The sequence below is a fragment of the Danio rerio genome, chromosome 8 (genome assembly GCF_049306965.1).
Source record: "Danio rerio strain Tuebingen ecotype United States chromosome 8, GRCz12tu, whole genome shotgun sequence".
In the NCBI taxonomy this organism is placed as follows: domain Eukaryota; kingdom Metazoa; phylum Chordata; class Actinopteri; order Cypriniformes; family Danionidae; genus Danio; species Danio rerio.
Genome location: NC_133183.1, coordinates 27,408,920 through 27,433,051, shown reverse-complemented (window position 1 = coordinate 27,433,051; position 24,132 = coordinate 27,408,920). Strand labels below are relative to the sequence as shown.

At 34.6% G+C, this 24,132-nt stretch overlaps 1 protein-coding gene across 7 annotated transcripts in view; it reads left to right on the top strand.

Annotated features, from left to right (window-relative positions):
• prex1 (phosphatidylinositol-3,4,5-trisphosphate-dependent Rac exchange factor 1) overlaps positions 1 to 24,132 on the top strand; it is a 161,155-nt gene that overhangs the window by 49,620 nt on the left and 87,403 nt on the right. For all 7 annotated transcript variants that reach the window (XM_073910421.1, XM_073910422.1, XM_073910420.1 and 4 more), the window contains 5 exons: positions 12,476 to 12,541; positions 12,903 to 13,025; positions 19,069 to 19,173; positions 19,514 to 19,615; positions 21,314 to 21,475. In XM_073910421.1, coding sequence (XP_073766522.1) covers positions 12,476 to 12,541; positions 12,903 to 13,025; positions 19,069 to 19,173; positions 19,514 to 19,615; positions 21,314 to 21,475 — 558 coding nt within the window. The remainder of the gene's footprint in view (positions 1 to 12,475; positions 12,542 to 12,902; positions 13,026 to 19,068; positions 19,174 to 19,513; positions 19,616 to 21,313; positions 21,476 to 24,132) is intronic.

Here is a 24,132-nt window from a genome sequence, read left to right as displayed (position 1 = left end):
GTTGAAAGACAAGACCCACAGAACCATCAAGATTTTTGTACTCTGGAAAGTAAAATGAGTAAAAAGTAAAAATTCTGGGTAAAAATTTGCTCCATTCCTCATACAAGAGGCATCTTGAAACTGTCATGACCCCCTAAAACTGTTATACAAAGTATTAAATACATTTCAGTTGTTCAGTACCTTTCCCTTTGTGTCATTCCATTGTTATTACACACAGCAAATTTTCAGTTTTTTGTTTATTTGTATGTTTGTATTATGTTGGTTTTTACCAAAATCTGGGTCAATTTCATGTCAAAGTCTTCTTTACAAATATATTTACCAGAATAAATTATGGCAATTTTAATTGTTGTATAATATAATTTACTTACTATTACTCTGTAAATATTTCCCTTTCTTAAATTTTTTTAATCAAATGATTCTCAACTTAAATCAGTCAAAATGACTAAAATATTTTGTTAAACATTTTATAGCTACAAAAATATATTAAAGCCTAATTAACTTATTATAAATTAAGATTAAGTAACATAATATGAACACTTGTTGTCAAGACTTTGTAATAAAAGTTTTTACAGCCCATTTACATACAATTTTGTTTGTTCCTCAGTTACTGAAAACACGCTGACGGAAATGCGTATAACAGTTTTTGGTTGGAAAATGATTTGCTGCAGATGTTGTCAATAGAGCTGAACTCATATAGAAAAATTCCTCTAATTCCTAGGAAGGCGCCGCTGTGAAAGATATTGCCATGACTGCAGACTCCAAAACGACAGCATGAGTACATTTACTTTACATTGATATTCAGTCCAGGCACATCCATAGAAAAGCGTTATTCATGAATGTGTCTACTGCTGCGTGGAGTGAGAAACTGCAGTGGCTGTCATACATGGCTGTAAAACCCATATAAACACCACAAGCAAGTGCGCATTGCGTGCATTTATGCATGTAAGTCTTACTTCACAGTTTCCATGTGGTGTATTGGCATTAGTCCACTCTCAATACAAGGGTGAAAGGCCGTGCAAGCTTCCGAACCCTTTTCCCCTCCCCTTCTATCTCAATAATGGCAATCATTGTTTGATAAGGCTAATTTAAAGGAAAACCATCTAAACAATGAACAGTGTTGATGTATTGTGTGTGGGAAACAGCAGCCTTTTTGTGACGGAAAAAGGTTTGTTCTGCCTTTTCCTTCCTGAAATGCAAGAGGCCAAGGTCTCGCTCTTGTCATTGAATTCGTCTCAGTGTTTGGTTAAGGTCACCCTGTGTTGCAGGTGGCAAAATTATAATTGTCTGTTTCCTGGCAAAGCGTTTCATTGAGAGGGGAAGAAAACGAGTCAGCGAACAGCTTGTTTCCTTTGTGGGGGACATATGGACACATTGACGCTCCTCTATATCTAATAGCCTGTGGCTGTTCTACTGTGTGTAACTCTATTCCCTCGTCCCTCCTACCAGCTGGACAGAACAGACACTGCCACACTCTGCAAATATGTAAACCGCAGTGCTGTGCTGCTTAGTCACTTTTACTTATCAATCTTAAAGATTTAAAAATCATGATTAGTTTCCTTTGTGCTCTGAAGTGGTTAACTTTACAGTTTATAATCTTCCATCTTTGCCAGCTGTCCCATCTGTCAACTACTACTACTTCTACTATTATTATTATTACTACTACTACTGCTACTACAACAAATGTACCTGTTATGATTTAATAAGGTGTCTAAGGAGAGAAAACGTACTGTAACATTTAGAAAATTATGTTATTATTTCTATATAGAATGCATGGTTTCCGCTATATTCATTCTTTCATGGCAGGGTGCCACGCCAAAATTGATCCCACCCTGGCTACATTACAGCTTCGCATTCTAAACATTCAGTCGTGTTTTTTTTTTTTTATTGCGCAAACTTTTCTGTAACCGTAGTAGTGCTGTGCACTGTTTGTTTAACTCTTTGAGGTGCAAGCTGACTGACTGACTGACTGGCTGACTGACAGGTGCGTGATGCTTGAGATCAGCAAACACGTCTTATAGCTGTTTGACTTTACTTCAGGACGCATACATACTGCTCTGTAGGTCTATTAGCGACATTCATAAATATCCCTAGCAAATCTAACAAATGTTGGAGACATGTTACATAAATGCACTAGATCGCCTTCAGCAGCATTTATTTTAGAGCCCACAAAAAAAATCTGCGCTTAAGCAGCGTATGTTTGAGGGGGCATGCAAGAAATTTTGTGCACGAGCAGAAGAAATCGTCGCTCAAGCAAAGATATTCGCATGCTCGTAGGCTATTACATAAATGCGATCTTGACTTCTAATACTGCGCTCACGACATTTGTCATTGAATTAACAGCACAGGTTGATCTGAGTATAAAAGGCCTGCCGCCACAGCTGGAAAAATTCCTAGAGGAAACACAGGAATGGGTAGATACAAACAAGGACAAACAACTTTAATATTTAATTTGTTTATTTGTATGAATACTTTTTATCTGGACACACTGTAAATTAAATATTTTTAAATGTAAATCCTTCTAAAATTGTGAAATTTGTATTAAAATTAAACCTTAAAAAACTATTTTAGATTTTATCTTGTATATTATTATTATTATTATTATTATTATTTATGTATTTTACCCTCTGTATTATTTATTGCTGTTGGTGACTTTTAATTGTTAGAATATTTTTTATAGCTATAGAAAAGTTGTACTTATAAAATGTGGTAAATTTTATCTTTTTTTTTGCCATGACATAGTCATAGAAGCTGAAATGGCAATAAACTCAAAATTCTCTTTCTGTTTATTTGTATGTAAGGTATTATGATAAAGCCAACAAAAGAGAGCTTTGTACAGTGATATTGAAAATAAATAGAAATAATCTTGGAAATAAAACCAACCAGAAGTTACAGAGGGGGAAAAGGAACTAAAATGGCGCCAAAGCAAAGAACTAAACAAAGCCAACAACCACATAAACTAGAACACAAGATCTTCTCTAAACTAAGTAAATTTTACTCAGATGATTTTGCTGTGTATGGCGAGAGCAAGAGTGAATGACAAAGGGAGAGAGAGAGAGAGAGGGCGAAAGACAAACATACACACAACTGCATGGACCGTAACAGTACCCAATAAAAAATGTCATTATTTTGAGGTACATTCAGGTAGATTTGTAACAATGTTAATGTATGAGAGTAGTCAAAATGTCAAACTCCTGGTTTATTCAAATAGTTTAATACATAAAATACACACACGCACGCATCAGTTATGCAGCTGAACGAAATAGTTTAATTTAAGTTGAATATATTCTAATATATTAAAGCAGATTTGCATTTTTTATGATTACCAGATAATCATGCAAATTAATCTATTGATTAAAAAAATGTTTTAGTAATCTTTAATCAATGTCTTGTGGCAGTTGTGGTAGTTGCAGTATTTCTCTCTTGACTTCAGTTTGATGGCTTCAGCAAAAATATTCTTAACCACACCTCTCACCATTAGTTTGCCACACTGTATTCACTGTATTTGCAAAGTTTTTATTTTTAAAAAGATAAGTAGTCACAAAAAATTAATATGGGTTGAATTTAAACAAATTAAATTTAGTAATGTTGTTAAACTCAATTTGTCTAAATCCTTTCCATATAAATGGTTTGCAACCACTTACATTAAAACCAATGATGCACAAAAAGAAAGCCCCACCCCCTGCTCAATATTCAGTTTCAGTTGGTCATGTATCATAATACTGAAATAAAAGTCTCATCAACTTCCGCTGCACTTTATATTTTACTTCAGTTATCAAAGCAATCAGTATTCCTCAAAATATCTATTTTTTTTTTTAGTTCAACAGAAAAAAAACTCATAAAGGTTTTAGATTACATGAGGGAGAATAATTAGGTAATTCTAGGAACTCTCCCTTTAACTTGTTTAAATATTTGAATGCATAATAAAATTACATTCATATATTGTTACATTACTACTTTTTGTGTGTTGTCTCTTTAACCCCTGCTTCAGTTTTCCTCATTTCCTTTACATGTCAAAAGCATCTGTTGTGTCTTAAGCACCCCAACACACACAGTAACACACAAATACACACACACACACACACACAGACACACACACCAAAGTTTTCATTTGAGAACAAAATCACAGTAATATGCAAAGTTCAATCCTCTCATTTATTTTTGTTTGGCTCTTTTTTTTATTAAGATTAAATGAAAAGCAGGCTCATTTGATTACTGGAGGTGATTTAAGACACGAAAAAAAAAAGGCCGGTAAAGGTTGACGTGCAATATTTCATTAGCTCTGTGCCTCTTGCCTGTCTGAATGGGGATGAATGAATTCATTTTTCATTTTGCACACACATGCCCCCGGTCGCACCTGTCATCCTCTACTGCTGACTTCACACTCTCTGTTGCCCAGAGAAACGGCGATGGTTGTCATGGAATCACAACGTCGCTTTGTAGTATTTGTTTATTTACGTGTATTTTTGACGTAAGCACCAGAGTGATGCTGGAAAGGCCACAGAGGGGCCAAATCAAGCCTAGGGAGAACTGAGAGAGAAATACAAAGTCTTACAGGAGAATTATGTTTTTCGTCTCTGTTATAACTCCTTATATCCTAGATTAAATAGGCTGGTTATTATTTGTTGTAAATGTGTGTACTCATGGTCGATTCAGCTTAAAGGCATAACTAAGTTAATTAGGTTAACTTGGCAGGTTAGGGTAATTAGGTAATAAGTTATTGTATAACGATGGTTTGTTCTGCAGACTATCAAAAAAAAAATAGCTTAAAGGGGCTAATCATTTTGGGGCTAATAATTTTAAAACCTTTTTTTTTTTTTGTAAAAATTGCTTTTATTCTAGTTGAAATAAAACAAATAAGACTTTCTCCAGAAGAAAAAAAAATGTTATCAGACATACTGTGAAAAATTCCTTGCTCTGTTAAACGTCATTAGGGACATATTTAAAAAAGGAAAAAAAGTTCAAAGGTGGGTGAAAGTTTCATAATTGGCAGATTAACCTGCTGCTGCATCTCCAATATGGTAGGTAATTAAACATGTGGATGATGTGTTGAGATGACAGGCTCGTAACTAAGCAATATAATGGTCCATTAATGAGGAAGTAGTATGTCTCAATGTTTGCATACTCTTTTACATACTCAAAAGTATGTATGTTTCTTCACAAAAAAGTACATACTTTTAGAATGTAGTATAATTATGTCAGTTGGCATTTCTGTGTGGAGTTTGCGTGTTCTCACTGTATTTGTGTGGTTTTCCTCTGGGTGCTCCGGTTTCCCCCAAAAGTGCAAAGACATGTGGTATAGGTGTATTGGGTAAGCTAAATTGTCCGTAGTGTATGAATGTGTATGGATTTAGCTGGAAGGGCATCCGCTGTGTAAAACATACGTTGGATAAGTTGCTGTTTCATTCGGCTGTGGAAATCCCAGATTAATAAAGGGACTAACCAGATATGAAAATGAATTATGCGAATTGGGACCTATGCTGGACTACACATACCATCATGCCCTGCATTCGCACACCAGTGTCAGTTCACCTTCTGATTACACACAGCTAATCATCACTGATTACGCAGACTATAAATACTCCATACACTCACTCATCTGTTACTGAGTGTAGTTTAGCTGTTGCATTTAATTCAAAGCCTTTATCCTTGTTTTTGCAATCCCTGTGTTTTGCATTATTTATTGTTTTATTGTTGATTATCTCTCTTGTTGTGTATGCTCCTTTATGACCCTGCCACTTTGAGACTTTACTAAATAAAATCTGCATCTGGATCCAATCCCCGTTTTAACAACTCTGCAAATAGTGTGTGTACACTCATAATTGAGTTATTGTTGAACACATCATATTCAAATCATAGCCAAATCAGTCTGACCACTAGTCCAAGTACAACCTTTCAAATGATCAAAACCAAAAGTAACTTTAGCAAGCTAAACTAATGAAATGTAAAAAAATGATGAGTTACATCATAAGACCAACTGACATAAATACAGCTACTTTATGGCACCTTTTAGCAGACTGGAATGAAGAGGCACGAAATGTCAAAGCAACATAACTTAAGTGCCCTATTTTGGGCATTGTAAGGCAAGTCAAACTTTATTCATAGGTCACAATTTTACACAACCATAGTTGATCCAAAGTGCTTTACAATAATAAAAGAAAACATTTAATAAATAAAATAAAACTATCATTAAATAGTTTTTATATGTTAATATTAACATATATTATTAAATATTACTATATGTATTAAAATATAAGAAAAGGACAAAATCTATAAACTGAAATGCAGATATAAAGTAACATGCAGATTATTCACTCAAAGGCAAGGTAGTAAAAATAAGTCTTTAAATTAGATTTATAAACATTCAATGATGGTGAAATGCGGATATTCAGTGGGAGACCATTCTAGAGCCTTGGAGCCACAACACAGAAAGCTTGATCACCTGTTGCAGCAAGACTAAGGGACTGACAAAAGAAACTGATCATAGGACCTTAATGGCCTACAAGCTACATATGGCTTAAAAAGTTGAAGTTTTCTTTTCATCCATAGTGAATTTAGTTCATGTTCTTCAGTATTAGGTTATTCACAAAAGTACAACTGAAGATTTTCTCAGAATTATGAGTAATTTTCTGTCACAAAATCAACTGAAATGGCCACTCTGTAAAGCTTGTTGTTGTTATTTTTTTGCTTATATATGCTTCAAACAAATTTAGATCAAACCAGTGTTACTCTGTTCGGCTGATAATGATATAGTTTGTGTGGGAGTCAGAAATCATAGATGAGGAGAGTACTAAACTATAATATTTTGTTTTAAAATATTGAAATCTGTAACTCAATCCCTGTCATCCAAACATTCGTTATCTTTCACACCCTTCATTGTATTTGTGTGAGGCAGTTTGGAGAAGCACATCCTGTCTTTTACACTATTAGCCCCTCAGGCTGAGTCACATGGATGGCCGTTTTATGGATGAATGTAGTTGGGCCATATGAAAGATTAAATTAGCGCACGCCTGAGGGATAGGCCCCACACACTGCCCCCAAGAACTGCAATGAACGCTGCAATCACCCTTATTACACAAAATGCCACATACAAGTGTGTTGGGTCTTCTGCATGATCTGATGAATGTTTGCTTCAGGGATGGTTGTCTGTACTCTGAAAATTCAGTCATCATTTACGAAAGTTATTTCCAATCTGTGTGACTTTCATATTTCTGTACAACAAAAAGATGATGCTTGGATTTGTTTGGTAATGTCGCCAATGGCAGAAACATCATTGGATTCAACTGAATTTCATAGTATGAACTCTAAATATGTTAATTACCTGTTTTTTTCCTTTAAATATAGAGGGTAAGTTTATGATATGGAGAAAACAATCCAGTTAAAAAAAAAAAAAAAATGAAAATACACAGCCTGAGGCATGAGCTTGATGACATGGCTGCATGTCAGGTCCGGATGAACGACCAAAATTAGGCATACATGCAAATGAAGAGGGCATGGCCCTTGAGTCTATTCACAGTTTGTTTTGTCTTTTGATTGGTCCATTGTTCACCACTCGTGGAATTTACATGAAACTGAGGGAACAGTGGTGTATGAGGCTCACAGTATGCCCATTTGGTATACCCAGGTTTTCATTATAGGGCACTTTTAAACTTAATTTCCAATGCTATCTCGCACTAATTTGTAACTTTTTGTTCTAGTGTAATTCGTATGAATTTGTTAGGGCTGGGCGATAAAATCAGTATCAATATTTATTGACCGAACACCATTATTAATGATGATAAAAAAAGTTTGGTGTGAAGTTTCGGTATGAAGGCTATTGACCTTATTCTAAAATGCGGAAGTGCGCCTGTTTTCGCGATTGTCTTAGAACTTCCGATTCAGTCGCCTATGGGAGAAATGACTAGGAATAATAAACGGCAGAAAATGGTCAAACTACTTGCTCAACAAACAAATGTTTGCATGACTACACAGACCAAGTAGCATAATATAATAAGAAAATATTAAATTGCAACATCAAGCAGCGTAACGAGCAGTTGTTAACGTCAAAAAATGAATGGAAGTGAATGTGACCGGAAGTCGCGAGACAAAAAGATTCAAATGGCAGCGCCCACTCGACAGCTGAAAATAAGGTGAATAGGTTCTTTAATACTGTACGTGGCCAGAATAACAACACACGCAAAAATGAGTGCTGTATAGCAGCAGTGAGGAGATTGTATATAAAAAAGGATGTAAGGGTGTTGCCAGAGTGGCTTTTGGGTTTCTTTTGTTGTGCATTCCAGCCACTAGCTCCCCATCTGAAAGATTTTTTTTAGCATAGGGGTAATGTAGTCATCCAACTTCACAATTTGCAATGTTGCAATATGTATTTGAATAATGATGGTTGGTTCCTTTACTTGAAAGCTCAGGTGTAATTATCATAGTTTGTTTTGTTTACAGAGTTTGAGGTTTACTGTATCATTATTATTGACACTTTACAGATGTTGAACTACCTTTACCATTGTACACACTTTTAACAATTTATTTATCAAGTTTAAAAGTCTCTTTAACACTTATGTCTATACTGTATTTTTAAAAAGAGATGATACATTTTTATTTTTGACTATTAAAATAAATTAATATTATAATATTTTTAAAAAGTAAATAACGAATATCCAATATCGAATGACATGAAACATGATATCATGATATTTTTTTCTGCGATATCGCCCAGCCCCAGGAATTTGAACAATCTCCATTGTACATTTTAGTATGATATGCTCATCTCCCACTGACAGTTGGGTTTAGAGGTTGGGTTTGTTGCCAAGCCTCCTTTTACAAATCATACAGTTTAGTGCAACTAATCTTACATGAATTTGTACAAATTAGCCATTAAACTGACAAAACTTTAAGTAGTTACACTGTATCCTTTATATCAAGCTGAAATTTTATCGAAATGACTAAATTGTAATTTTCTCAAAACCTTTAAACTGTCTCTTCAAGTTAAGTAAAGCATTTCCTGAGTGTGAGCATGTGATTTCACATGATGTTTAAAGTGTTGGAGAACACAAACAAATGTTGCTCCAACTGTAAGTTGGCATGGTAAATGTCTTCCAGAGATGCAAAAGTGTGACCGAGAGTTAGTCTGTCATTATCAGAGAGATGCCGTAAGGGCGGCGAGTGCTTCTCATTAGCAAACTCTTCATCCTGTCATTGTGGTAAAGGGAAAAAGAGGCGTGATGACTTGAGTTTAAGGTCACGCTTGCTTTTAAAATCCATGACAGAAGGTGGACAAAATGATGATAGTGTTTTCTACAGAAACAATCAGCCCTGTGCTGATGCAGAAAATCACCTCACAAGCTAATAAAAGAATCAAAGAGAAAGAAGTAGAAAAAAACAACAATAACAACAGTAGTGTGGCGAAGGTGAAAGCGCTCTGGATGAGTGTAGAGTGCTGTTGCTGTGGGAGACAATAGCTGGAGTGACAGGGAATTGAACAGACGCGGGTGCGGAGTGAGTCGAGCCGCACTGTTCTCACATCAGCTCATTGCCACTGCCGCTGACGACAAGTGTTTTACAGAGCCAGAATTAGACACAGTCAGTGACTGGCAGACTGTCTTTCTCCATGGGAGACTTTGCTAAAACTGTGCAAATCAGTGTTCAGGATATTTATAATTCTGTCCCAACCCTCTGCTTCTCTTTTTATCTCATTCAGATGAGTGACCCCCGAGCACAAAACCAGTCTTGCATTATGTTGCAGGGGTATATTTTTGGCATTAGCCAGAAATACATTGTATAGGTTAAAATTAAGTAAAGATCATATTTCATAATATATTGTTAATGTCCTACTGTAAATAGAATAAAAGTCAATTTTATTGATTTGCAAATTTGCAATTGCAAATAGCCAAATCTAAACCTCTTTAAAAGTGATTTTTCACAATATTTGCGTTTTTTTTTTTTTTTAATTCTCTGAATCCAGATGTTTGAATAGCCATATCACGGTAAAACATTATCTTATAAGGAAGTATACTATACATCAATGAAAAGTTTAACTTATTCTTTATTATTATTAAAATTGAAATAATGCCTAAATCTCAATGACAAATGTTTTTTGATTATTTTTGTGCTCCATGGTCACAAATGTGGCTTTCTGTAGTTGCTTTACTATTCAATCTAGCAAAATTCTGTTTACTTGGTGCGATGGCCTAAATGTGTGTACATCAGAGATTCTCAACCAAGGAGCCTCTGCAAACTCAAGAGGACTTTGAAAAAATGATTTAAAGGGATAGTTCACCCAAAACTGAAAATCTCCTCACCCTCAAGCTGTTCCAAACCCGCAAGATATTTTGAATAATCAAACAGTTGCTGTAGACTTTTATTCATTCATTTTCTTGTCGACTTAGTCCCTTTATTAATCAGGGGTCGCCACAGCAGAATGAACCGCCAACTTATCCAGCATATGTTTTACGCTGCAGATGCCTATAGTGCATGTCTTTGGGCTGTGGGGGAAACCGGAGCACCTGGAGGAAACCCACATCAACTTGGGGAAAACATGTGCCACCGTTATGCCCCTAGACTTTTTTTTTAAATTTACTGTAGATTAGAGTGTTGGAGTCTTGCAGTGATGACTAAATCTCCAAAAATTTTAACAAAATTTTATGCAAAGAATGCCATTAATTTTGATGGTCCCCTTTATAAATTCTGTTGAAGTAACTGCAGATTGCTATGATTTGAGCATTAGTAAACTTTATATCTGCTAACACTTTATTTCCATTGTGGCCAAGTACATTCAAAAGCTACATACAATTAACAGAATGTCTCAATGGGGTTTATGCACACAGACTTTTATTTTCAGTCAGCCAGCCTCAGGGCTTCCAGTTAATTGTTATTCCATACAAAATCGTCGTGTTTAAGATCTGAATTCTTTGAAAAAAACGATCTTCACTACCTGGCTGAGTCACAATAAAAAGTGGGTATCAGACCAAACAAGAAGCACTGCATTAAATTATATTTTTCCATGCCATGTCTTTAAAATATAGACATTAATTTTACCCCAGTATTTTCAATGGAATTTCTGCACTAGCCTGCAGCTAATGACGGCGCGAGGAGTGCAACGATTAACCAATTTCACAATTAACAACGATTTCATTTGTCACGGTTAATTAATCGTAAAGGTTTTTTCAACATCGTGTTTTAACACCGTGTTGCACCGAACAAATCTGCTGCAACTAAACAAAGTTTTGCCAACTGTGCTCTAGTTTGAAGTTCTTAAATTGTACATCGCAGCTAATTAAATATACCTAAAGCTTTTAGGGAAGGGTTATACACATAGTGTTTTTTGTGTGCGCAAGTTCGTTATTTTCAATGGAGGCTCGGCTTGCATTGTGACTCATGCTTTCTAGGTACACACCTAGTTGAAAGAAAGTCTTGAGCACACTGCCAGTCACGTGACACGAACTGGACCATTCATCTTCACACTTTTTATGGAATATACACAGAAAAATACCAAAATAATTTGCAATATAGTTGGTTTAAACAGATTTTCTGCAGCCTGTGACTAAATTTATTCTCTTTAAAAGAGAAATACTTGGCTAATAGCTTAGATTTAAATTAGACAAATACTTTTTTCATTTAATCAAGTTTTTTTATTGAATTTTTTATTCATTGTTTTGTCATTTATTTTTAGTGTAAAAGTATTACTTCTATTTAAATGGCAAAACGTTTTGCCATTTTATTCACTTATTTTTAAGTCCAAAGAGAAATAGACTGTTGGTTGTTTTTAATATTATTTTGTGCAGTATGGTTACTGAGCAAAAATAAAAACACTTTAAAATATAAGGTGTTTTCATGTGATTTTCTAAACTAGAGGTTTTTGAACTGAATGAATGCATAATAATCGTGATAACCATGAAACCGTGATTATTCCTCAAACCATAATCGCACAACCAAAATCTATAATCGTTGCATTCCTAGACGGCGCCTGCGTTTAAATGGTCTTTCGGCTCTTTTTGCGATTTAACAACCAAAATGGGTGCTGCTTAGGTCTATTTAACGGATTATATTTGTATTATATTACAACATCAATGCTGTAACATGAACCTTATGAAAATAGTCACATAAACCTTTCACCGAAAATTCATCATTGGCTGAAAAACACTAGTTGTGCATAGAGCCCATTGACGATCAGAATAAAAAGAATCCTGAACATTTTCCTCTCTTTTATTCGGTTTACTTTAAAGTGATGCTAAAGCAGACAGTACAGCATGTGGAGTTTGGCTTCACACTGTTGTGTGTGTTTTGTCACTAAAGCTGAATTTTGAGTTTCCAGTCAGAGTAGCAGGCAAAAATAGGGTGTAAGCCTACAGGAAGTGTTACAACTTCAAAAAAATGAGCATAAGTGTGGTGAATATACAAATCTGCCACACCTTTTTCACACAGCAGTGATTCCACAACTGCACACTAACTTTTTTCTCTACATCTCTCTCTATTTGTAAATCAACAGGCTTTTCTCCAGAGGATTAGACAGACTGCAGAAAACCAGCAATGTCTGACTCAGGAGCAGGTCAAGGTAAAACCAATAACACGCACAAAAACCTTTACATGCAGATGTAGAAAATATGCAGTACATCCAGATGAATTGAGCAAACCACAGGCAAACAAATTATTCTAGTTTTCTAGCCATCTTGTAATTACAAAATATTTGGACTCATACTTGTTGCACAGAATTTATTATATTTATTCAATCGTAGCAAACCTTTGAGTGGAATATTTACTTAAAGCTGCATTTCTTTAAAAGAAAGCCCTGTCAGTTTGATACCAGTGCGACAATTTTAGTGTAACATAGATGTCTGAATGCTTCGGGAGGAAAACATCAAGAGCCTTCATTGTCGCTGATTTTCTGAACTATTGTTTTTATGCTTTCTTCACAGGTCTTGTTTTCCAACATCGAATCCATTTTGGATGTCCATCGCGAGTTCCTTTCCACTCTAGATGCCAGTTTGCAGCCTGAACCCCAGGCGCATCATTCTCTCGGACATGTTTTTCTCCAGTTTGTGAGTCTAAGAGATTGCATTTCAAATCATCTTTGAACTAGTGCTTTGCTGCGTAGCAAAAAAAACTTGAGTGTCAGTCAAACCTCAAAATCTTACTCTCAGTTCATCCCAGTGTTTTCCCAGTAACCAGATTGCTCCATTCTCTCAAAACAGCCTCAATACTGCCTCCCTTCCCTCTGTTCTTAAAGAAAAAGTGTGTAAACATGTAGCCATATGACCAGTGTAATAAAAAAAATGACCTTAATAGGTGGCACTGAATTCCAGTTGTAGCAACATGTTCAGTTCAGACAGAAGATGGAAAGCTTTAATGATGTCTGTTTTAGCAGTTATCTGTGTTTTATTAGATCTTAGATCATTAGATCAGCACTTCAAGAAAACATCCATATTCCGATTATTATTTAAGTTGTTGGTTTGTTAACTTTTAAAGCAGTGAAAGGTAGTTTTATTTATGAAAATAAAAATAGTTCTTGAAATGATCATAGGTTAAGCTCAAAGTATATACAGCATTGTTTTGTGAACCTGTTTCTGGATATGGAAGAGTTGCTACTCAGAAGAATGTTCTTGGGAATTTATTTGGCAATAGACTGTTTTACATTTGCCATTTAAATGTTCAAAATTTTGATATGATTACATTTCTGAAAGATTCATTTGAGGCAATTCACTTTGGGATTTATTGAGGATGTTTATATGGACACCAATAATCCAATTTTAATACAATAAAACAACATTCTGAATAAAAGTCTGCCATGTAAACCGTAATTTTTGATTGCCTAATCCGACTAAAGTCATAATCGAACTAAACAGAAATCAAATTTTTATCTGCATTATTTAAGATCAAAGTTTTTAGTCGCATTATTGAAGATTATTAAACTATCACCATCTTGTAGGACTTTTCGCCGCATTTTGTGACAGGATATTCTATACATACAAGGTTGTTTGACACTATTTTTTGTACCTATCGAGAAGGACCACAGACACCTGCATCACAAAATGTACAGTTTTTATTTCCCCATATGGCGTGCGGTATCAAATTGTATTAAAACAACACTCTCCCACTAGTCCTTACTTCATACTCGCATCCAATACCACAGTTTGTCATGGGGACATGAATGATATGTTCCTGAATGAAACTGAAAGTGCCAAACTGCAGTTAAAGTCGACAAATTAAAAACGAAACTCCTGAAATTTTGTGAAACGTGGATAGCGTGGTGACACAATGACTTTAATCTAATCATGTTCTATAACAGGATCATAAAAGGAACATTCAAAAAGCAACACATGTAAAAATCCTAATCATATTATTGTCTTATTCGGATTAGGGCAGATAATATGATTACTGATGTCCATGTAAACGTTGTCACTGTCGCCCATTCATTTGATATTATAATTGATATGTAAAAGAGATAGATAGATAGATAGATAGATAGATAGATAGATAGATAGATAGACAGATAGACAGATAGATAGATAGACAGATAGATAGATAGATAGATAGATAGATAGATAGATAGATAGATAGATAGATAGATAGATAGATAGATAGATAGATAGATAGATGGATGGATGGATGGATGGATGGATGGATGGATGGATGGATGGATGGATGGATAGATAGATAGATAGATAGATAGATAGATAGATAGATAGATAGATAGATAGATAGATAGATAGATAGATAGATAGATAGATAGATAGATAGATTCCTTAATAACTGATTTCATTTGTGAATTTTCAAAATAATTGCTTTGTTGTGTACAATAAATTACAAGTATTGTTATCAGCTCAGTACTCTCCACATACAGTTTTTTTTTTTTTTTTGGTCCTAATAGCCCCAGGGTGCTTCAGGTGAAATCCAATAATGTACTGAGGTGATACCACTTCAAACCGCTCAAAATGAAGTTTGTTTCAAGTGTTTGAAATGTTTACTTAGACACAAATGTTCTAGAAAAGTTCGATTTAACTGATAAACACCTTCAAATGTACAGTGGTCATGGTGATGATGCAATAGAGCTGTGACTTTGAGGCTCCTTTTTCCTTCTTTGGCCATTAAGTCTATAAACTTCCATGGGTAACAGTACAAACACTGAATAACTTTTAAATGGTTATAATGGTAATGACAGCAATCAGTGATTTGATTAATTATACCTCACTGATGGCTGTCAGTAGTAGTCTTTATATTTTTTAGAGTCATATAAATTAAATCCAGCGGTTTAACTCTCTCCACAGTTCTCAAAGGATGTTTTGGATTTGGCATATGTTCTTGACCTTCAACCAAGTTCACTGAAACATTCTGAGGTTTTAACCTCAAACTGCAGTGAATTTCCCCTAATTGTACTGACTGTGTGTGTGTGTGTGTGTGTGTGTGTGTGTGTGTGTGTGTGTGTGTTTGGATGAACGGCGCAATAAAGCATATGCTAGGACAGATGTTCTCCTTGTTCATGGATGAGGGTGTGCGATGCTGCCAAACTCTCTCATTACAGGTGCTGAGGTCTGGAGCCCCGAGGGCCCAAACCAGAGTAGTGACACAGACACTAATGCAAATGCCAGATCCTCTGTGAATACACAAACTCCTACAAACAGCATGCAAATTCTAGGGGAAAAGGGAGAGGAATCAGAGAGCAGGAAATTGTGATGTTTTGTGAAGAGGAAAACAAACACAAACAGTTTTCCAAACACACGTTGCCCTTAGAATTCCAGTATAGTTTTCCTGGTTTGTCGGAACACCTCGAGCAGACTCAGCCGTCAGGATCCACAGCGTCCTCATCAAGGTTACACAGACTGTTCCTGTGGAGCTCAGATAAATGACATTCTACCTTCACCACATGCATCTTTAATAAACTGATACTTCAGCCCTGATTTGATCCAGATGAACTGCTATTTTGGACCTTTTAGTAGACCCAGCTCAGGCAGATTATTTTTTTGTTTTGTGTGTGTTGTTGTTTTTGTTTTGTATTTTTTTGTGTGTTGTTGTTTTTGTTTTGTGTGTTTTGTTGTTTTGCTTTGTGTGTGTTTTTGTTGTTTTGTTTTGTTTGTTTTGTTTTGTGTTTTGTTGTTTTTGTTTTGTGTTTTGTTTTTAGTTTTGTGTGTTTTGTTGTTTTGCTTTGTTTTTTGTTGTTGTTGTTTTTGTGTGTTTTTGTTTTGTTTTGTGTGGTTTTGCTTTTTTTCTGTGTGTTTTGTTTTTTGTTTTGTGTGTTTTTGTTTTGTAGCATGTTTTGTGTGTTGTTTTGTTTTTGTTTTATTGTGCATTGTGTATTGTTGTTTTTGTTGTGTTTTGGTTGTTTTGTTTTGTGTTATGTTGTTTTGTGTTGTTTTGTTTTATTCATTAATAAAGTTTTGTGGTTGTTTTGTCATTATAAATAATCAAATAACATAAAATAATATGTAATAATAGAATAGTTTTACTTTACTCTTTTATTTACAAAAAATATGTATTTAAAATGTCTAATCAAAACAGGATATTTAAAAAATATATTACTTTTTTTCAATGAATTAAGTTAGAATTAATAATAACTTGTCTATAGTTAAATAATAATTAATTTTGTTTATGAATGGCGTCTTTCTGGACACCCAAGATCGCCTTACAATGAACATCAGCAAACATACCAAAAACAATTAATAAAATGTTGCCAATCATAATTTTCAAATACATGAAAAGAGATGCAAATACAAAAACATCTTAAATATAAAATAACATAATAAAAAAATCATAAGACAGCCTGCTTAACAATTTGGGTCTTAAGGCAGGATTTAAAAGTGTGAAGACTATTGCTTAAATCCTACACTGCTCCTTAAATCCAATGGAAGCAATTTCCATAGCTGAGGAGCCAAAGAGCTGAAAGATCTGGCTTAATCGAGTACAGGGTGGTTCCAGAGAGATAGAGTTAGATGATCTAAGAGTGTGAGAAGGGGTATAGATTTGGAGAAGTTTGGTGAGATGTTGAGGAGCAAGATTGTGAAGTGCCTTAAAAGAGAGAAATATTTTAAAATTGATGGGATACTTTTTAGAAGTCTGTGAAGCTGATAATATGTGGTGTGGCTTGTTTGTGAAATTGTGAAATGAAATCCTAGAAATGACAGAAGCTGCAGAGTTCTGAACCAGTTTGAGTTTATGGAGAAGTTTAGAAGGAAGAGCACTGCAGTAGTCATTACGTGAAGTGAATAGTGCATGGATGAAAATTGCAGTATTATTAGTTCTGAGAGAAGGACAAGTAATAATTATGCAGTAATAAATATGAAGTCTGTGTGAAATTATGAATATGACCTTCAAAAGAAAGTGTGCCATCCAAGATGCCACCCAAGCTCTTGTCCTGCAAAGAGAGACACATTATACTATTAATTATTATCAATATCGATGTTAAAATTATCAAATTTCTCTTTAGGCTCTGGTTAGCATGTCAGAGGGTGTGAGGAAGTTTCCGAGCAAGTTAACACATTTTGGAATACACAGCTGTTCATTTTACTTTACTACATAATTTATCATTTTTATTGCAATAATTATTTTTCCTAAAAAACAAAACAAAATGTTGGACCATATTAAGAGTATAAGCTGTTTAAAAGCACTTCACCACATGTGTGCAGAGCTCTTATGATTAATCAAGTTTTTATTTGTTTATACATATTTGGTCACTACATACTCCACATTTTGATGATTTAAAATAGCAGTTGAATGACGTCCCCTGCAAACTTTCGTATGGGAACCTTGTGCAGATTCTTTTTATCCCATGTTTTATCGGAGATTTAAACTGCTCAATGTTAAAGTGAATAAAGATGAGCTGCATTTCTTTCTTTTTTTTTCTCTCAACTTCCTGTATCCATGTACTGTAGCTTTTGTGGCTTGTAGAGGAGGTGTGGCCTTTAGATGTAACCTATGCACTTCGATTTCACTTCCTGTGTTGTTTCGAATAAAGTGTGGCAGAGTGACTGCGTCTCTATGCTTCTTTGGCAGTTTCACTACCTGAAACTCTTTCTCCTTGTCACTCGTCCCCTTAGCATTTGAGTTTAATAGTTAAGGGATGTCAAATCGATACAGTAGTTCACCCAAAAATAAAAAATTCTCTGATTGTTTATTTAACTTCAAGTGACTCCAAGTCTGTCTCATTCATCTGTTAAACACAAAAGAAGATATTTTGATGAATGTTGGAAAACTGTAGCCACTGACTTCCATAGTATTTACTACTATGTATATCAGTGGCTATAGTTTTCCAACATTCTTTAAAATATCTTCTCTTGTGTTCAACAGAAAAAAAGACAGTAATTACTTGAGTGAATTGTGTGTGAAATTTCATTTTGTGTTAAACTAAGTCTTCAACAGAGCACAAAAGCCTCTTTTCTACTCAAAAAATGCATATAAATCTATTTAGATCAGCGATGCCCAAACTAGGGCCTGCAGGCCAAACGTGGCCCATAGTAACATTTGATTTGGCCCATGATCTCATCTGAGACGAGAGAGAGAAGAATGGGTAAGGTTGGGGCAAATGCCTTCAACAGAGATAGTCACTAAATTAACATTTTTGTTTAATTGAACAACTACAAAAAAAAGCAAAGTGAAATAAAAAGTTTTGATTAAATATTGTGAATTAATTGGATTTTTTAGAGCCATGAAATCCTTAAGCACATTTTAGATGTCGACAAATAGAGTATATGTGTGTGGCACGTTACTAAAATCACACTTATAGGACATTTCACTATCGAGTAAAAAAGGTTATTTTGCGAATTTAAAAAAAGCATGGAACTCCATTGTGTTAATGAGATTGTTTATGGTTTTATTGTATTATAAGTACAGTATTGTAAAAAAAAAAGTAATTATTATTAATATGATTAAATATTTTTTTTCTATTTATTTTTTTAAATATTATTAAATTAGTAAAGTTACTATGGCAAATAATTTAATACAGTTTGGTATATTTAGCTTCGGCCCATCACACTCTATCAAGTTTGGTTTTTGGCCCTTCATTAAAAAAGTTTGGGCACCCCTGGTTTAGATGGTCTCATTCCAAAAAAACAAAAAGTATTTTGAAGTATAACTCTTTTGTTTCCTCTACAGAAAGTGCGTTTTTCAGTGTATGGCGAGTACTGTAGTAACCATGAGAAAGCACTCAGACTACTGATGGAGCTCAACAAGATCCCTCACATACGGGCTTTTCTGCTGGTAAGCACCACTTATATGTCTGATGCTTTCAAAAAAAAATCCCATCATTTTTATTATATCATATTCTGACGAAAATCCCTCATACGCCAGTACTGTCACTTCAGTTCTGCATTTGTAACCCAGCAACAGATTTCATTGCTGATTGTCGTGAATAAACATTACACATACACTCATTAATTTTAATCTCCAAAATTATTTGAAGTGAAACTGATACCTAAAGTTATACTGTAGAAATCGAGAGTGTCGTTCAGAGCTTTCCATGGAAACTCAACATGTATCTGTTTAGATAGAAGGATGTTGAATTAATCAGGTCATGTGTTTTTTTTTTTTTTTTTTTCAGCACCTCATGTTGTTAGGTGGTAAGAAGAGCACAGATGTTCCTCTTGAAGGGTATCTCCTCTCGCCTATACAGAGGATCTGTAAATACCCTTTGCTATTAAGGGTAAGGCTACCTTTTTCGTTATAGGCAAAGATGTTGTTTGTTTTTGGGACATGGTTGGAAACGGGTTTTTGTGCATCAGTATAATAAAACAGTGAATTATAGAATTTTTTTCTTTTGACGTTTTAGAATGTGATTAGTTTACTGTTATTTTTATGTGAGTAATACAGTTTCATCGCCAGCCTGCTGAAAGGGGTGGTTCTTTTTTCTCCTTGCAGTTATATGCCTCATTTTCTATTTAATTATGAAGTTTAAATGTTGCATTTTAGTGACATTTTAAGCACTTTTTTGAGCTTGAGATTTAAAATGAAGAAATATGAAGAAAAAAAGATACATTTTTAAAAAAGATATTTATTGTATCATATATCATTAGAAAAAAATATCTGTTAAATTTTAAAGTTTAAAAACTGCAAATCTTAATGTCATTTATTAGGCAAGTAACAAACTGAGCAGCACATTCAACTTTCCTCAGTCAGAATTTGGCCAATTGAATATTGAAAAATTCAAACATAATAATGAGTACATTTGAAAATAAATAAATAACAACAATAGCAAAATTACTATTATAATTAACTGTAATATGGTCCACTTTCTGTGCTTCACACTATTTTATTGGTCAGATTTTTTTTCGAAAGTAAGGTCCAAGATTCACAATAAAAATTCCTTGTAAAATGTTTTTCTCTATTTAACAACAGTACAGTAGGTCAGTGAAAGATGACTTCTTTTACGTCAAATTCCACTTGGTCTTAAAGCCTTTGATGGGTTATTTTCACAATTTATTATGGTATAGCAGTCAAAATAGAACAATTGAGCTCATGTAAGGGACAAATTCTGGAACTTTGTCAGTGTGGGGGGGTGGATCTTTCGAAGGCTACAGGCATGTAATACACCAGTGACATATATTTTTTTATCATGATTTACTTAGGACATAGACTAAAGTATCGTTTCGTGCAACACAATTTTAAGTGCCACAAATTCTTGTCTGAGATATATACAGCAAGAATCAATAAATGATATAATAAAATATTCAAAATCTTTAGACTTTGTAACTGTAAACAAGAGTTAAATGATTTACATTAACAAATAATCGTTACAAAAGCATTATAATAAGCTGATTTGCTGCTTAATGCATTTTAGATGCATTTACTGTCATTTGTGACAGTTCCATGCATAATTGCTGAATAATTGTATCGATGTCTATATAAACACACTGCAAAAAATTATTTTCTTGGGAGTTTTTGACATTTCTTGTACAAATATCTAAAAATTTCTAAATGAAGAAGCATTTCTTAGACAAGCAAAAATATTGTCTTAGTTTTAGAAATAATTAGCCAAAATGAATGAGTTTTTCCTTAAAACAAGCTAAATAATCTGCCAATGTGGTAACCAAAATAATCTTGTTTCAAAGCGAAGACAAGTTTATTTTGGTTACCCCCATTGTCTGATTATGTTGCTTGTTTTAAGCAAAAACTCACTTTATTTTGATTAATCAGTTGCACTATTTACACAGCATATAACTGACCAAATGGTAATGTACATTTAAATATTTTTCTTTTGAACAAGCACCACTAATAAAAAAGGGTTTAATTTCGACCATTAGACACTCCATTATATTCCTAGTACACAGTATCTGAAGAATTTCAACAGACAGTAGACGCGCCACTGTGTAACACAAGCATGTACCTGCTGTTTGCTCTTCAGGAACTTTTGAAGAGAACTCCTAAGAAGCATTCAGATTACCCTGCTGTAGAGGAAGCCCTGCAGGCCATGAAAGCTGTGTGCTGCAACATCAACGAGACCAAGCGGCAGATGGAGAAATTAGAGGCTCTTGAGATATTACAGTCACACATAGAGGGCTGGGAGGTGAGTTTCAGATATATCTAGTAGTTCTCATACATGGTGCATCAAGTTTGGGCTGGTTCCTAAGTTGCTGGTTTTAAAGAAACAGACCAGAATCAGTTGGACCTCTCAGGGTATACTCACACTATGTACACTTGTGTTGAACTGTGCCGAAGTGCGATTGTCTCCCGTCCTTCTCCCCCGACAGCCTGTTTTCACACTGCATTTTTCCCTCCGAGCCTGAGCACACCAATGATGTGACTGTTTAGTTTAATAGAAGAGATGCACAGTGGACTTTGCTTTTGATGTATCTTTTGGTAACATGTTAAGTCATTTGAGATGCAGTGAAGCACAGTCAAATATTTTGCTGAACCAATCCTCAATTTTTGATTCTTATAAATTATCATAAAAGTCATAGTGCTGCACATATTAGGAGATTTATTGAAGGTGCAGCTGACATGCTGCGGAGGGTTGTATATTTAATAAAACATGACAATTCTCAATCATTGAAAAGTATGAATGATATAGTAATTAATCCATATGAAACAGTCTCCTAAAAGTGACGTTGCATCTTAAGTTTCGGACTCAGGCGTAATTTGCACTCTCACTACAAGCGTGCTGCACCAATGCCCTATCGAGTAGCGCATTGGCACACCTCTACCAGCCGGGCCAGAATCGGAGCATTTGTGCTTATCAAACGAACTGGGAAACGCACCCAGGCACGATTTGGATAGTTTGGTGTGAGTGCACCCTTATAGATAGTTCACCCAAAATTGCCAATTCTTTCATCATATATATATATATATATATATATATATATATATATATATATATATATATATATATATATATATATTGGTGCTGTCAATCGATTAAAAAAATTTACTAATTAATCGCACTGTTTAAAAAAAATGAAACGCGATTAATCGTATTTAAAATACTGAAACTTGTAATTTTGGCTATTCAAATGTAAAATTAATGTAAACGCAAGACAAAAACAATTTAAATTCAATATATAATTGTTATTAGAATTTTTGTAACAGATTTATTCATGTAAACAACATACCCACAATAAACCATCAAGATCGTGCTTGACAGCCATATTTATTACAGGAATTAAAACACAGGCATGTTAATGACATTTAAATTTCAAAACAATCAATGCCAATAAAAAAACATTGATTTCCATGTTGGATTTTAAGTGGACTGCAAAAAAATGCCAAAATACAGGCATTACATATATGGAAAATGGAAAATTATAATAATAAACTATTGAATACAAACAGTTGCACTCATTGTAAAGTTTTATTTGAGAATATTAATTATAAAGTAGAAACAATTTTGCTAAATCCTCCTTTACATTCATCCAGTTGCTAAAACTAGGAGTATTCCGCAAATGCACAGAGACTCCCGGATACCCGCAAATGAATGATAATCTCTCACAAAACGGTCGTTAAATACGTTGCACACCCCTCTCCACCGCATCCCTCCTAGACTTCAGGTACGTCTCACGCGCACACGCCCCTACTCAGATACGTCGCTCACTCCACCTCTGACACCCCTCAACGGGCCTGACACAGACACACACACAACGCGCTGGAGCGATTCCCTTCAGATGCAACACGCGTGATCGTGTTCATCAAATTTGCTTAAACTAAGCGTTCTAAAGTATTACTGTATTTCACAAGGATTCTGACACAACAACGCGAAGCAGACGCTTTCGTTGCGTTTAATGATGAAACACGCTAAACTTGGAGTGCTCATGCTGAAAGGCAGAGTAATGCCCTGTCTTTGACAGCTCGCGACTTCACCAGAGACTTTCTGAGTACATGTACATAAGACACCAATACTTCGATTTTAATATGATTAAGATTATACTCTTATTAAAATTCTACCGTGTAGCCTAAGCAGTGATTTTATTACCATAAAAGGAACACCGAGTCACAAAATGCGGAGGATTTTCTTTCTGTTCGCCATGCGGTATCAACTTACAACAGAAAGTTAAAAATGAAACCCGAAATTGCATGAAACTCTGGATAACCTGTGATGCAACTAATTGTTTTATACTGAAACTTGCCTTCAAAAAATGCTTCCTTGGTCTTATCCACATTTCTTGCATGTTAAACACACGTCCACCAAAACAGGAAGTAAAAAAAAAACCTGCAACTGCGTTAATTGCGTTAATTTTTTAACGCGTTAATTATTTAAAATTAATCGCATGCGTTAACGCACTAATTTTGACAGCGCTAATACACACACACATATATATATATATATAGAATGTTAGAGACAATGAGATGAAGGCAAAAAAATACAATGACAGTAGGTAGGTCTACTGTCAAGTATACAGTACTAATGTTGACATTGCTGCGTTATCAATAACCAATATTCAACCATCTTTCACAAGAAGTTTTACAAGCTGGTTTTAGAGTATGACTTCTAGCTATATAATGTAAATGATGTACATTACTGAAATATGTAGTATAATAGCCATAAAAGATTTATGTTATTGCAGTAATTTTGCAATGAGGTTGTTTTATGTTCAGTTCTTCACTTCAATCAAGTGGCTGCATTGCTATTCTTACTACAACTCAACTCGAAAAATGAATTACTCATACGATGCCTCATTGTGTGGAGTTTGTCTTCTCAAGTACCTTAAATGTCCCAGATAACATGTGAAA